Source organism: Perca flavescens, chromosome 15 (genome assembly GCF_004354835.1).
Source record: "Perca flavescens isolate YP-PL-M2 chromosome 15, PFLA_1.0, whole genome shotgun sequence".
Taxonomy (NCBI): Eukaryota; Metazoa; Chordata; class Actinopteri; order Perciformes; family Percidae; genus Perca; species Perca flavescens.
This window is the reverse complement of record NC_041345.1, coordinates 5,038,120-5,053,859: the sequence shown is the minus strand read 5'-3', so window position 1 is coordinate 5,053,859 and position 15,740 is coordinate 5,038,120. Positions and strand designations below refer to the sequence as shown.

Genomic DNA, 15,740 nt, shown 5'->3' with positions numbered 1-15,740 from the left:
CAATATGCTAGAGTGCTAAAGTGATGCAATATGCATTGCAGTGACAGAAATAATTTTACTTTTGTATAACCTTAGAAAACTTCGGTAAACTGACCTAAATTACATTAACGTAAATAGTGTGTTAGTCCAAGAGAAGATTTAACAAGTTATTAAACGCCGAGAAATGTGTATGTTTTTTTTTAATGAATATGTTTATTTGGAGCGGTGACGTCATCGGAGAGAGAAGGGGAAATGGACCCCGTGTGTGACGTCAAATTGTAGCGCCTGAGACGGGTTCGCAAAATCAAAACGAAAACACCGGAGAGCTTTTGTCCTATATTTGTACAAAACAGAGCAAAATGCCCAAAGTAAAGAGGAGTCGGAAGCCACCTCCAGACGGCTGGGAGCTCATTGAGCCCACTTTGGACGAGCTGGATCAGAAAATGAGAGAAGGTAAGCCGCTAGAAGATGAAGAGGATTTCCCCCCGATGCCCCTACAACACTCGGCCGTCGGGCTGCAAACACAGCACGTAGTTTTTGGTGGTGAAATAATTTCACCATTCCCATCGCATTTTCTTTCAATGGTGAAAGATCCCCATCTAGTTTTATTTTACAACTTTTACATCCTGTAGTAGTGCTGGCGAACGAGGTTCGGCTGACATTTTGGAAATGGACACACAAGTTGTTAACACGAGTGTAGGAAACTTGAATTAATCAACTAATTAGAAGGATAGCTACTGGTGGAGTGGTTGAAGTTCAGTTAAATGTTATTCATAGCGTCAAATCGTAGCAGAATTTATCTCAGGACACTTAACAAATACACAGAGAGAGAGAGAGAGAGAGAGAAAGAGAGATATGCACAGCATTTACAACAACCACGATCCAAGGAAATCTGCGAGGTGAAAAAGCACAGGGACTCACAGGGAAGAAGCGTATGCTGCGTTCCAGACAGTTTTTAGGCCGTAAGTTACGACTTCAAGTCAAGACTCACGAGTTGGTTCCAGGCAAAGTCACCACAAACCCTTCAAAAACTGTAACTGGGAGTACAACGATCTGGTACGAGTTCACGCGTAGTAAGTTAGGGGTTTGACTGCCGTTCCAGGGCACTTTCACGGGTAGAAGGTTGTGAAAACACGAGTTACGGGTTGCCTGGAACGCAGCATTAGTCCCCCCAAAACAAAGTCGGGTTACTACAGAAACGTCCCCCCACCCCAGAACTTTACTGACCTCAACCCCATCCAGCACCTTCTGTGAAAGTATCCTCATTGGAGTGGACCACTGATTTTTTATTTTCTGCTTAACTTTCCTGATTTCCCTCTGTGTCCCAGCTGAAACGGAGCCTCACGAGGGAAAGCGAAAGGTGGAGTCCCTTTGGCCAATTTTCAGGCTGCATCATCAGCGGAGTCGATACATCTTTGACCTCTTCTACAAAAGGAAAGCCATCAGCAGAGGTAGACCGAGTTTCCCCTCTACCTGTTGACCTACTTCATGTCTGTTTCTCATTTCTTCTTAATGCTTTCTTCTTCCTCTTCTCTTTACTTAAGCATTTAATATAATCCTTCCTTAGAACGCAGTATGAGATATTTGGTAGTTTGAATAACATTTTATCTGTGTTTCTAATGACTTGCCAAGATTTTCTGCAAATACATCTCATACTTTCTGATTTCCCCATATGAGAATTCAACATTTCCAGAGTCCCTAAAACTTTATTCTAAGATGTTTGTCCAGCGCTTTTGCCCTCTGCAAGAAATGTTTTCCTTTTTGAATATGAAACCCAATCATATTTATACTGTCTACTAGATGCCAAACCAGTGTTGTCTTCCCGTGTGTCTCCTGACAGAGCTGTATGAGTACTGTATAAAGGAAGGCTACGCAGACAAGAACCTCATTGCCAAGTGGAAGAAGCAGGGCTATGAAAACCTGTGCTGCCTGCGTTGCATCCAAACCCGAGACACCAACTTCGGAACCAACTGCATCTGCAGAGTCCCCAAGAGCAAGCTGGAAGTTGTAAGTCTGACGGAATTTAAGTGATTCTCACTAATAAAGTGTACATTATTAGTATTAAAGTAATCTCTTTAACAATCCAAGTGAGAGCTTGTATTAAATATGTGTTGTAAGGCTTGGGTTGCCCTTACTTTATTCCTGCTGTTGTCTGCACAGACAGCATGAGTGCAGACAGTACAAATACACAGCATGGCTGACAATGTCAAAGTATTAAAAAGAAACACAAATAAATTGCATTTGACATGAATTGCAGATTTTTTGTTTGTTTGGGTAAACTTAACAAAGGCCCAAATAAGTTGGCTAAATAGACAGACTTTGCATTATTCCCTTCATTTCAAGAATAAAAAAAAAAAGATTTGCTCAACTCTAAAGATGGGAACAGGCACTGATTATAAGTCAGACACTTCAGCGAGTGCCAGCTGTTGTAATATTTTAAGAAACAGGATTTAGAAATGGGATTCACATACAGTAAGATGGCCTCATCATTCCCTGTGTTTCCTGCTGGTCTAAATTCTGCTCTTTTGTTCCTCTCTGCAGGGAAGGATCATTGAATGCACCCACTGTGGATGCAGAGGGTGTTCTGGCTAAATGCAGTTTTTGGACATCCAGTCTACTTTCCGTTGGGCTTCGGGCTCACCCAGCCTCCATCTATGTACTCTTAAAACCCCATGGCAACATTGTCTTTATTTCACTCGCCTGCATTGGAAACAAATCACTAAATCTTTACCATCATCATCCTCAGTTGCCCTCATAGGGGTCAGTGTTTAGTACTTCTGAACACACGGAGCACAGGAGAATATGCTGAGAGGGGCCATATTGTATTACTTACATTTGTTTTTCTGTGTTTTTTTTTTATATATATAACTGAAGCCCTCAACTCCAAAAGCTCAAAGTTGGAAGGGGAGGTTAGATGTTTCTGGATCAGGCCTGTCATTCCAGCTATTCATACCCACTGTGAAGCTCATTTACTAAATTTAATCAAATCTAATGTTTCATTTCATTTTAAGAGGGTTAGGTAGGGAAGTGAGTTGTGTTTTGAAATGTCAGTTTTAAACCTTAAAACCTTTTTCTTCATTATTGTTCTTGTAATGTAATTTTCAATAAAACAATTCTGATTTACCTGCTCTTACTTTTTTGTATTTTATGATGCAGGTAAAGCGTGAGATCCCATTTCGACTCAAGTTAAATCTCTAGAAGTGTAACGACTAAATAAGTATAAATCACTAGAAGGTTGAAGAGGTTTTTTCTAACCGCATGAATTTAAACGTCTCTATTTTTCATTTGTCTGGATTTCTGTTTTGATCTTTATGAGGTGACCTCTGCATATGCTCAGTTCCTTATGAAGCTGAGATTTAGGTGTTTGATGAAAAGGCCAAAATAATGACATTGGTATGTTTTGACTAAAATATTTGCCTTTGTATGTCTGAGCAATGACAGGTCTAAAAACAAAAACCATCCCAAATGCTTCATGTCCCATTTTCCTAAATGGCCTACCATGGCTTGCTACTGGAGTTTAAAAAGCAGTCAGTCGTGGCTGGGTTGGCTCGGTGGGTGGAGCGCATGTGCTGAGAGGTTTGTGCCTCAGTGCAGAGGTCCAGGGTTCAGGTCCCACCTGTGGCTATTTCTTGAGAAAAGCCCAAAAAATAATCTTAAAAAAAAAATAAAAGCAGTCACTCTTGTTTGACTCAAATCATATAGAGACATAGCTCAGAGCACAAAGCAGAGTCTTACTCAGCATATTTATAATTCATCATTATCGATATATAATAGTATAGGATGGGTCTTCCCCATGGGGAATTGCAGATATTCAATTTGTGCTATTTTATCATCTGAGGCATATCTCCCATACATATGGTACAAATCAGGTTGTTTTATTATCTTTAGAGACTGAAGTGGAAAAGCACTTATTCTGAACAAAACACAGCGTGGTACAGGTCCTGCCAATATCCAGCAACATGAAGAGGAGTGGACCAACATTACACAGGCCACGATCAACAACCTGATCAACTCTATGCAAAGGAGATGCGTTGCACCGCGTGAGGCAAATGGTGGTCACACCAGATACTGATTGGTTTTTGGACCCCCTCAATTCAGTAAAACTGCACATTTTAGAGTGGCCTTTTATTGTGGCCACCTGTGCAATAATCCTGCTGTCTAATCAGCATCTTGATATGCCACACCGGTGAGGTGGATGGATTATCTCGGCAAAAGGAGAAGTCCTCACTGACACAGATTTAGACAGATTTGTGAACGATATTTGAGAGAAATAAGCCTTTTGTGTACGTAGAAAACATCTTAGATCTTTGAGATCAGCTCATGAAAAACGGGGGCAAAAACAAGGGTTTATAATTTTGTTCAGTGTATTTGCATTAGGATTTACACAGCTGCCCCCCCCGACAATGTTATTGTAAGAGTGCAATTGCAATTTTGTTCTCGTATCATTAATTTACTGCTTCTTCAGTCCACTACCGTGCCTTCTCCAGCAGGCCAATTAGTGGTTTTCACAGATGAGCATTTCTTATTCATGACACCTCAAATGCATCGCACATCCGTCATCGCTAAAGCAAGTCACACAGACACAAGCCTGTTGGGAGTGTTGACCTTTAATGATGCTCTCACTGCGAGATTCACCACAATCACCTAACGCCTGTGTTACCCATGGCAAAAAAAAAAAATAAAATAAAAAAAGATTCAAATAATTTAATGGATTAAATCAATATCAACATTTAACATGAAAGCGTCAAGACATTCACAACGTGCTTTATTAAAATCACTGGCAACAACGCAGTCTCGTCTCCCAGCCAGGGCCGAATTGAGCACGACGCTCCTCATGGTGACATACAAAAGGCAGACATGATATGGCAACATAAGGACACTGAGTGACGACATGTTAAGCCCACTGTGGTATGGCTTATTTAGATTACATTCACCTTTTTGCATTAGAAGGATAAAACCTCGCTGTAAAAAAATCCCCAAAAAAACCATGTAACATCTAGCAGTAAAATGTGTTATTCAAGCCTTTAAAAAATTAAAGGACATCACGTGCGGCAAAAAAAAGAAATATCAAGTAACAAACTGAAATAATACATTAGGTGGAAAAAAAAAAAAAAAAAAAAAAAAAACGTGAGGTTGCTGTTAGTTAAAAACGTATGCCTTAAAATCAAAATGGGTCTTGTTCGTAGCAGGAAGGACAGCAACCATTGTTTGACCTCTCACATTAAAACTCTGACCATGCAGTCACAAGTACAGTTAACATTCTAGATACAGAATTACAGCTCCATCACTAACGCCACGGAATTAGGAACAGTCGAATCTAAAACACTATCAAATCACTTCATTGGGTTTTTACTGGCCGATGTGACAGAACTTAAAAAGATTAACTACATGTGAAATTCTCCAGCATTCTCTCCAAAGAGAAAAATCGGGGCCTACTCATCATGATCGGTCACAATCCAAATTTTGTCCTAAAGCAATAAATACAGAAGTTTTTGTTCATTTCACACATCCAGCAAGGGTTGTTCAGAAGAAAAATAAATAATAGGTGCTAATACAAGTGTCAAGTTTAGAGTTTTGCTTTTGATGGCACAGGAAATCTTTTTTCCGTCGCATAATAAAATCTATACAAACATCATCATCGCTGTCTCAGCCACATCTCCTCAAACTGTTCAGCATCTGCTCCCGAGTCCGTTCATCCAAATACATCAAAACAGAAATAGTATCAATACAGCGATTCACCCCTGGCACAAGACAGTCTCATGCTGACACCACAACACTCTCGCACAACTTTAAGACAACAGTGAAATTCAATACATTTAGGTTAAGTAGCTTTAAAATGTTCCTGACTGTGGGAGTAATATCCATGAAAAATGCTCGCCAGCCCTTAACAGTGACAGGTTTTGGCTGCCGCTGGCCCAACATGTGAGTATGTATCGTGACGTCATTTCTGGACATGCTAATATCAACGTGGGGGCCGACCGGGTCTAATTCACAAAACGAATACACTTCCTCATGCATGGCAACCATTAAAAATGGGAATGTTTCCCCCATGCTCTCAAAAAGTCAAATCCACTCTACCAAAATCCAACATTGTGTCTCAATTTGGAACAAAATGAAGATTACTGCAGGAATGTATGTTAAATTTGATTCACCAAAAAAAAAAAATATATATATAAAAAAGAAAATGGCTTCACAAAAGGGTTTGGGCTTATGTGGTAGTTTTCAAAAACAATAGCATGTCACAAAACCAGCTGTAACAAGCCTGTGGGTGCTAATAAGGTTTCACAGGCAGATCCGTAGAGACTTCGGTTCTCCACAAGAAGGAAATGGCAGCATATGTGAGACGGTTGAAGAAAAAAAAAAAAACATGTTTATATTTAGCTGAGATGATATCATAGCTGAAAAACTGCTTAGTGATTGGTGGGTATTAACAACACAGAGCTGTGATTGAACTTGTCAGCTCAGACCAGCACTTAAGACACACAGCCATGTTGGATTGAGTTTTCTAACACAGTGTGTGTGTGTGTGTGTGTGTGTGTGTGTGTGTGTGTGTGTGTGTGTGTGTGTGTGTGTGTGTGTGTGTGTGTGTGTTGAGGAGAGGGACTAACTTTAAAAACAGGCCAGAGCGCAGGTTACATTTCTTTCCATTAGGGTGAAAAAGACACAAGTGACAATAAGTGGAACCGACCTTCGTCTGCTCGGTTATGCGCGTGTACGTTCGTGAATGCGCTCTGGACCACATGTAGGCAAACTGAACCACTCACTGACATTCACAACTCACTCCGTCTCCTTTTTCCTGCACACAGAGGAAAGAGAAAGACTGGAGGGAAAAAAAAAAAGACAGCAAGGCAGAAAGAGATTACACAGATCAAACAATAACCAGTGCAGAGTTTGTCCTGAAACTAAAATTACCTTAGACCTTATGAAGATCACCTTTGGTCCAATAAAAACCAAAGGGTCACAGATGATTTCTGCTAAAACGTGTGTGCGGAAATCATCCTCCCCCGTGTAATATCAGATTTTGTATAAAACGCTGGTGGTGTAGTTAAAACTGAAACAAGTTGCTGCTGCTGCGCTGCTCCCGGTGGCGGGCTGCAGGTACTGCTGAGTGATGAGCTGGCTGAGGTAGAGCAGTATCTGGCTGTCCTCCTCTCCCAGACCCAGCTGCTCCTGCAGGAAGCAGAGGCGTCTGCCCTGCACCACCTCGGGCCCCTCCGTGGAGCTGACCGGCAGGTGGAGGTGGTGGGTGAAGGTGAACAGGAAGGCCTCGGCTGCCAGTTGACAGAGCGTGCTCTGGAGGTGGAGGAAGTAGGTGGAACCGCGGCGGATGGAGGTGCGGTGGTCGGCTATGTTGGCAAGGAGTTGGCCACGATACGGCGGACAGCGCAAGGTCTTCTGGTCGGCGTCCAGGATGGAGATGTAGCGACTGTAGCGGGACAGCGAGTAAAGCATGCTGGAACCCACAGGGGACGCAACTCTGTGGGGGACAGACAGACACACACTGGTATTCGTTACGACGAAAAGGCAGCTTATATACAAGCCTTAAATATGTAGGTTATTCTCCATGTTTGTGTTGAAGTTGATATTTTTTCAGTGAGGATTGACATGCTCAGAACCAAATTTGGTTTACACATTTGAAATCACCCATGTACAGTACAGGCCAAAAGTTTGGACACACCTTCTCATTCAATGTGTTTCTTTATTTTCATGACTATTTACATTGTAGATTCTCACTGAAGGCATCAAAACTATGAATGAACACATATGGAATTATGTACTTAACAAAAAAGTGTGAAATAACTGAAAACATGTCTTATATTTTAGATTCTTCAAAGTAGCCACCCTTTGCTTTTTTGATAACTCTGCAAACCCTTGGTGTTCTCTCAATGAGCTTCATGAGGTAGTCACCTGAAATGGTTTTCACTTCACAGGTGTGCTTTGTCAGGGTTAATTAGTGGAATTTTTTCCCTTTATTAATAAAAAAGCAAAGGGTGATTACTTTGAAAAATCTAAAATATAAGACATGTTTTCAGTTATTTCACACTTTTTTATTTAAGTGCATAATTCCATATGTGTTCATTCATAGTTTTGATGCCTTCAGTGAGAATCTACAATGTAAATAGTCATGAAAATAAAAAGGAAACGCATTTGAATGAGAAGGTGTGTCCAAACTTTTGGCCTGTACTGTATGTCTGCATGTCAATGTATAATTAGTTTATGTAAATTGTTTTGTGGCTAGATTTCTGTACAGCAATTTAAAATTTAAAAACCCTTTGACCCTTTTTGTACTCACTGAACAACTAAATAGCTACACATGGACTGTGTATGGATATGTCTGCACAGATGCTCTAGTCTACATTATTAAGGTAGGGCTGTAAAAATGGAGAAAATCCACAGTTTGATATGTCACGATTCAGCAAATTTTGAATACAGCTACTGTATGTGAATATACTGAATCAATATTATAAAAACACCCAAGGGTGCTCTGATCAGATGTAAAATCCACACGTCACAATCCCACCTGACCCCCTCCTCCTCATTCACTCAGTGCCTCCAAAATGTTTCAATAAATAAATTAGTTTATGCTTATACGCTATGGTCTCCTCTCTAAATGTAAAATGGTGGAATACTATGGGGCCCAGTGTGTCGTAATAAAGAGGAGTAGAAGAAGAGGTTTTAGGACAGGCATGAATAGATGGTTTTGTGAGTCATCGAGGACTGAGTCAGACCAGATGAGTAACCGTATAATAAGGTGTGGCACAAACTACAAAGAGGAATATACAATCATTTTCAAACTTCACATTGATGGAGACTCTTAAAGAGACAGTTCCCCAAAAAATATGTATTTTTGATAAAGAATAAAAAAATATCCCTCTTTACTTGCTATTTAAAGCCTGGTCCTACCAGACTGTGGTACATTTCATTTGTCAGTCCTTCCAGAAAAAAGCTGAGTTTTTATGATTGTTGCTGGCAAAAATCCTTGATTATGCGGCACGTTTTCTTAAAAAAATGCGATGGAATATGCGGGATATTTATGCAATTTTATGCAATGAAATTGCAGGAACTTGCACTTGAGGGAAAAAGAGAGAGAAAAAAGAAAAAAGAAAAAAAAAAGGGATTCCCCCAACATCCTGTTTTTCCATGATGTTCACATCGCATAATTACGTCACTTCATAACGTCACTTCATAACGTCACTTCATAACGTTCCCATGGCAACATGGGAAAAGGGCTGCTCTTGTGTGAAGTAAACGCAAAATTTTTCAGCTTTCTGCCAAGATGTGACTTTTTTGCAACGAAATGAAATCATGCAAGCCCCGCATATTTTGCGCAGAAATCTGCAATTTATGCGTTGAAAGTGCGGCGTATTTGAAAAAAAATGCGGCCCCCGCATAAATATGCGGATTTTGGCTGATTATACGTTGAATTATGTAATTGCATAATCGCGTTTTTCTGGAGGGACCTTTAATTTGTCCAGAGAGTCTGGCCACTCTCCATTGACCAGTGTTAACTTCCTTGAAGGCGGGTACTCTGTTGAAGTTTAAAACTATTGGATCTGCCCCGAGCCACTCTGGATCTGCCAGAACCAATCGCTAACGGTTGGTCGTGACATGTGTCATGTGAGGGGAGACCAACAAGGCTTATATTTAGCATTAGCATCGCTAGCGTTTGCACACATCGCGGCCACCAACACAACTCAGCAAAGATTGGTCTTGCTCGGGCTTTAACTTCTGGATGTTCGGCAGCGTTGTCACAACGGACCGAATGGCTTCGCTCGCACCTTTCTCCGCCGCCGTTACAGAACTACAACTCTAGCGCACGGCCTCAACGCCATCGTTTTCAGCCACTCCCTCTGTTCGCTGATTGGACCGCCAAAAATTGGGCTGGAGAAAACCCAAGAATATACCACGAACCCAGACGTAGTACTGAAGGGAAATGAGGGCAGAGCCAGGCTAGTGCCATTTATCAATTTAGATTGTTGTAAGTTGCCCAATGTTTGAGATATCGGTTGTAGAGATGTCTGCCTTCTCTCAAATATAATGGAACTAGACGGCTCTCGGCTTGTGGTGCTCAAAGTGCAAAAAAAAACAAACATTTGAAAAACTCAACAGCGATGTCTCTTTCCGCAAATCATGACCAGTTTACTCAAGATAATCCCCAGATCTGGTTGTGTTCTGCCAAACTACACCCGCCAACGGTATCACTGCACAGAGGAAGCGTACTCATGGGCGAGATATGTAGTTTTGATTTTGGGGTTGAACTGTCCCTTTAAGTTTGGTGTACATCAAGATCAATGTTTGGCAACACTTTACTTGAAGGTATCTACACGTAGATACCTATAAGAGTGACATGACACTGTCATGAACCATAACCATAACTTGTCATGGCAAAAACTGAATGACACTTAATGAAAGAAGAGTTATGTCATAAACGGTTAGGACTGTTTATAATGTTTGACATGTTCATGACAGTTTCATGTCACTCTTATCAGTCCCTCCAGAAAAACGTGATTGTGCGATCGCATAATTCAACACATAATCAGCCAAAGTCCGCATTTTTTCAAATACGCCACACAAATTGCTGATTTCCGCGCAAAATATGCGGGGCTTGCATGTTTTCATAATCCCCACATTTTCGTTGCAAAAAAAGTCACATATATCTTAGCAGAAAGTTGAAAAATGTTGCATTTATTTCACACAAGAGCAGCCATTTTCCCCTGTTGCCATGGGAACGTTATGAAGTGACGTGTGAACATCATCAAAAAGCAGGGTGTTGGGGGGAATCACTTTTTTTCTCTTTTTCATCAAACCACAGTTTTTGCAAGTGCCCGCAATTTCATCGCATAAATATCCCGCATATTTCATCGCATTTTTTAAGAAAACGTGCCGCATAATTTTTTGCCCGCAACAATCACAAATAAACTCTGCATTTTTCTGGAAGCACCGTCTTATGTAGAAACCTTCAAGTAAAGTGTAACCCAATGTTTCAGTAAATAGGGAAGTAACATCATCGGTTATCATTATTTGTATAAGAGTCGGTTAAGTGCCTAAAATAGAAATGCAAATTGGAAATACCTTTGCAGTCCAATAAGTTTCCACCTCTGCAGGTCAGTAAGGGTGAAGGGGCAGGACAGCCAGGCTTGGACCCTGTCTCCACACTTCCCAGGAGCCGGCACAAAGAGGGCCAGCGCAGCAACGAGTCGGCGGACTCTCCCCTCATCTGCCCCGAGCACCACCAGGGTTCTGCCGCTCAGCAGACACCACAGAGCTTGCATGGCGAAGGGGTACTGTCGCACAAACCTCAAGGCTCCTTGTCCAGCCTTCTTCCTCTGACGCAGAGTCACAACCCCCCCGTAGCCGAGATCAGACCCCGTAGAAGCGCTCATGGTACAGTCTGACCCGTCCTCCGCCGAGGTACGAGAAACTGCGTCTCCGAGGTGCCCCACAGGCAGCTCCAGCCCGGCTGCAGGAGAGCCCACCGTGTAGTCGTCCTGGAGCGGAATTAGAGCGTGGGGCTCCTCGTTGACCACCAGTGCTTGACAGGGCTGCACCGCCTCTGGGGCAGAAGCCTCATAAAGGAAACCCTCTTGGGCCATGCAGCACGCGGTGTCCAGAGGAACCAACAACTCGGGCTCTATGTCACAAGGAGCGTCAGTTAATCCCTCACACTCGTCCTCCCTGCTGGCCTCCAGCTCCGACGCCACCTCCAGCAAGGACACAGGCGTGTCGTCTCCTTCGTCATCCCCGGCGGTGGTCTCCATCTCTTCACTGCTGCTCTCCCTCTCCAAGTCAGGGTTATGATCGGGGTCAGGGGTCAAGTCAGAATCTGGATCAGGAGCTTCTGACTTTCTACTTTCCAGATTCTGTTGCCTCTCTGCAAGACCCATCTCGCTCTTATCGCTGCTAAAGCTTCCTTTGGTCTCCTCGGAGCTCTCCTGGGTCTCCAGAGTCTGGTCTGACGGGGAGGACTCCAGATGGCTCTCCACAAGCCCGAGCTCGCTCCCTTGAGTATGGCTGGTCCCAGATGCTGAGTCTAGAGGACCTGGAGGCTCCAGAGCATCGAGCTCTGGAGGTTCTGGTCCTAGCACAATAGGAAGTGGCTTTAAGAGAGTACAGTTATCTACAGCATGGTTCACAGCACAGAATGGTCTTAGAGTTCCCCCTTCATCCTCATCCTCATCATCACCGAGGTCCTCCTCAAACAGGAAGTTGGTTATTTTCAGTTTCCTGCGCAACGCCCTGTCCAGGCGGCGCGTGTACAGGTAACACAGGTCCCCCCGGAAACTCCTCTCCGTCTTCTTCAGGAGCTCCACGGTGGCCTCGTAGAAAGTAACGTCGCACAGCTCTTGCAGGGTCTTCAGGCGCTTGTCGAAACACTTTGCAGATTTACCTTTGATCAGCTGCGGCGTGTAGGACGACCTGCGTTTAACGCCCTCGTCGTCCTCCTCGTCCCCTTCTTTCTCGCCGCCGTCACCATCAGCCCGACCCTTCTGCCCCGTGTCCCCTTTGGCGGTGTAACTGAAGGGCTTGGCGAGCTTGGCATATTTGTCTAACAGCTGCTCGCACTCACTCAAGCACTCGTTGATGCACTTCTGGCAGCTGACAACGTGAGGATCTCGGCGCGGACGGCGATGGTAGGAGCTGATCTGTCTCAGCAGGTCTCGGTGTTCATAGATGCTCTTTTCCACGTTGGCGAGCTCGTTGGCCTTCTCCACGGCATGAGCGGAGTACATGCACTGAGGCCCCGCCTCCCTCTGCAGGCCCTCCTCCCTCTGCAGCACAGAGTGGGTGTACCTGAAGGGAAGAAAACACAGTTAGCGCTTCACGTGTTCATACAGGCAAAAGGAATACAGTTATTTATTTTTTAAGTAGGACTTTTTTTCCTCAAGGAGGAGCAACGTTAACTGAAAAACCACAACAAAAGAAACACTAAAAACCTGCAACATGTGACATGAACTGTAAGATTAGGGTTTGGGTTTCTTTAGCCAGTTGTGTTTTTAGCCCCGCTAGCAGCACTAGGGATGGTGTCAGGACCCGATCCATATCAGTAACCTGATTCCTTGCGTTTAATCAAAAACACTGACACAGAAACCTGGAGTCTGGTCAGTTACTGTAGTTCTAGGAGCCATGGTTGGTTTGTGGGTGTCTGGGCACCCAATCAAGGTGCCATCTAAAGCAGGGGTGTCAAACTCATTTTCACTCAGGGCCACACTGGAAAAAAGAGAGTCACACCAAGGGCCAGACATGTACAGTTTATTTGTTCAGACTTTTTTTGTGGCTTTCTCAGACATTTGTCACCTTTTTGTAAATTTGTTGCTTTTTCTGACATTTTTGTTGACATGAAGCCCTACAAAAGTCGCCAAAAGAGTTCCTTAGCCATCACAGAATTTAGCAAATCAAGCAAAACAATGTTTTTTTTTTTAACAACCTGTTTCACAGCCTGAATATGAAAACTCTCTGCTGCTTCTGGGGAAATTTCAGAGTCTCTGCAAATCTGCCATATTCTGCTTTGAATGACACGTAATCCACTTTCCTGTGTTTTTGGTTTGGCGCACAACTAGGCGGGCCAAAATTTATTGTGGACCCAAATTGATATATGGGCCGGAGTTTGACACATGTGAGCTACAGTGTAGTGTGCATTTTATTTAATTTGGAACTAAGTACATGAACAATACAAAGAGGGCAGTAGGCTGAGGTAGGAGTGGGTGGGTGAGGGGTCCATTTGGGGCCAACAGCAAATCTTTTACCGTTTTTTTCCACAAATCTTTCTGCGAACTGTATTTTCCTAAATGATTTGAGGTATGATTCTTATTACAATATCAGATACATGTTAGTTAAAAAGGTTGTATTGAAATTCTTACTCCAGGTCTCGGAGCTTCCTCTGGAGTTCCTTGGCAAACGCTCTCCTGTTCCCAGCCTTCAGACTCTCCGAGGCCTGGGAGAAGCGGAGGGACAGCTCCTGAAACTGCAGCATGATTTTCCTCTCATCTGCTGAGACGTACGCCATACAGAACGGTCGCACAAAGCCCCTCGCCTCCAGGTCGTAAAGCGTAAGGTGATGGACATAGGCAAACGCCCCCTCCTTTGAGTCGCCCAGCACCACCCTCGAGTCCTCCACAAAGCTGAGCCTTGGGTAGCCACTGCCGGGTGGATGCCCCACAAAAGAGGCCTGGTAGTCCACTGACATGATGCGCAGGGAGAAGTAGTTGAGATCGAAGGTGCCGCAGACTTTGGGGTCATCGGGGATGGTGAGGAGGGGCTGAGGGCCCACCTGCTCAGAGAACTCAGAGATGAGGATGAAGTCTTTGGTGAACTTGGCATAGGAGGTTTTAGCCCAGGGGTTGGAGTCAGCCAGTGGATGGAGAGGAATAGAGAACTCGTCAGGGAGAGCCCAGGGGTCTGGAGGGGTCTGCCCATACTCATCCTCTTTAGTGAAAGCCACCACGTCAGGTGAGCCTATCATAGTGATATTGTGGAGCAAGACATGAGAAACACAACGCACAGTGCAGCACAATGAACAGTCATAGAGCAGCTGTCAGGGCACAGCGGTGGAGGGCAGCCACATAAAGTGCAGACGGACTGACCATTCTGCTGCGCTGCAGGAGTCCACGGAGCAAGAGGCTCGATTTGGGTCAGATCAAATGAAAGCAGACGCCTCGACAGAAATACAAATCAGTGTGTCTTGTTAACAAAAGCAATTATCTTGCGCCAATCAGATGATCCGGGCAGGCATCAGACCATTCATGTTGTGCAGAGAGAAGAAAATATAAAGCAGCATCAGAGAAGCGCCTCTCTCCTTCTGCCCTTCACGTCTTCATGCGTCGCGTCCTCGTGTTCAGCACGCTACTGTTCTGGGATACAACGCGGCCCGTTGGCGAAACACAAACAGCACTGAAAGACAGAAGCGCTACATGTAATTATCACATCCAGACACAGACGCCATGTTTACCCAGCTGGCTGTACTCTTATCAGGTGACCAACCCACCTCCCCTTATGGAGAAATGCCACCCTAAAACAGAAATCTTCCATATTTTTGTCTATGATGGCTGCAACTGAAACAAGTACTTGATATCATTATTAAAAACACCCGCTAGCATTTAAAGTCAGTCATTGGTCTGTTTTAGCAGGGCCATAGCCAGGATTTTACAAACACTGAAGTCATGAGTCTGTCAAACTTTTTGGGGGGATTTTTTTTTTCATATTGTTTATTGGGGTAGCCGTTTGGTTTTATTTTTGCAAGTTGTATTTAAATAGAGCTTTTGCATTTGTCCTGAAATTCTTTTAGAAAGAATAAAAAAAAACAGTTTATAAACTCATTAATCTCTAGCTAAAAGACCTGTCTCAGAACATTGTCTTTATTTTACTGACTTGGTTCTAGATAGGCCTACATGCTGTGTTTCTTTGCAGGAAAATTCTTACAAAATGATTAGGACATATGGACCTGTAAAATTAATTGTGCTTCTTTGTAAAAATTGGTTAATAAGATAATAATTATATTAGTTGCTCTCCATGCTGTCAGGAATACTATTTTGGTGGGGTAATGCTGAACTTTGCTCTAAAATAACAAAAAAATGTGTACGTTTTTAAATATATAATTAAAACTCCCAAACCCCAGCAAATTCTGATTTAGGGTGGATTTTCTGTTTAACATTGCTATAATATAACATGAATTTACACAATAATTGGTATTATTAAAATAGTATAAGTATGATTATTAATATTGCGTTACGCATGTACATATTATATATTGAATGCACTTATTG

The 15,740-nt window shown here is 43.1% G+C and overlaps 2 protein-coding genes across 2 annotated transcripts; one reads left to right on the top strand and one right to left on the bottom strand.

The window, feature by feature from the left end:
* Positions 1 to 218: 218 nt before the first annotated feature.
* On the top strand, positions 219 to 3,070 carry bud31 (BUD31 spliceosome associated protein). Its single transcript, XM_028600040.1, has 4 exons — positions 219 to 432; positions 1,308 to 1,430; positions 1,820 to 1,986; positions 2,521 to 3,070. Exons 1-4 carry the CDS (start codon positions 339 to 341, stop codon positions 2,569 to 2,571), a joined length of 435 nt encoding a protein of 144 aa, XP_028455841.1. The 5' UTR covers positions 219 to 338; the 3' UTR covers positions 2,572 to 3,070.
* Positions 3,071 to 6,173: 3,103 nt separating this feature from the next.
* smcr8a (Smith-Magenis syndrome chromosome region, candidate 8a) lies at positions 6,174 to 14,987 on the bottom strand. Its single transcript, XM_028600651.1, has 3 exons — positions 13,839 to 14,987; positions 11,053 to 12,771; positions 6,174 to 7,456 (listed from the first exon to the last, which is right to left on the bottom strand). The coding sequence occupies exons 1-3, from the start codon at positions 14,438 to 14,440 to the stop codon at positions 6,994 to 6,996; spliced, it is 2,784 nt and encodes a 927-aa protein (XP_028456452.1). The 5' UTR covers positions 14,441 to 14,987; the 3' UTR covers positions 6,174 to 6,993.
* Positions 14,988 to 15,740: the final 753 nt, after the last annotated feature.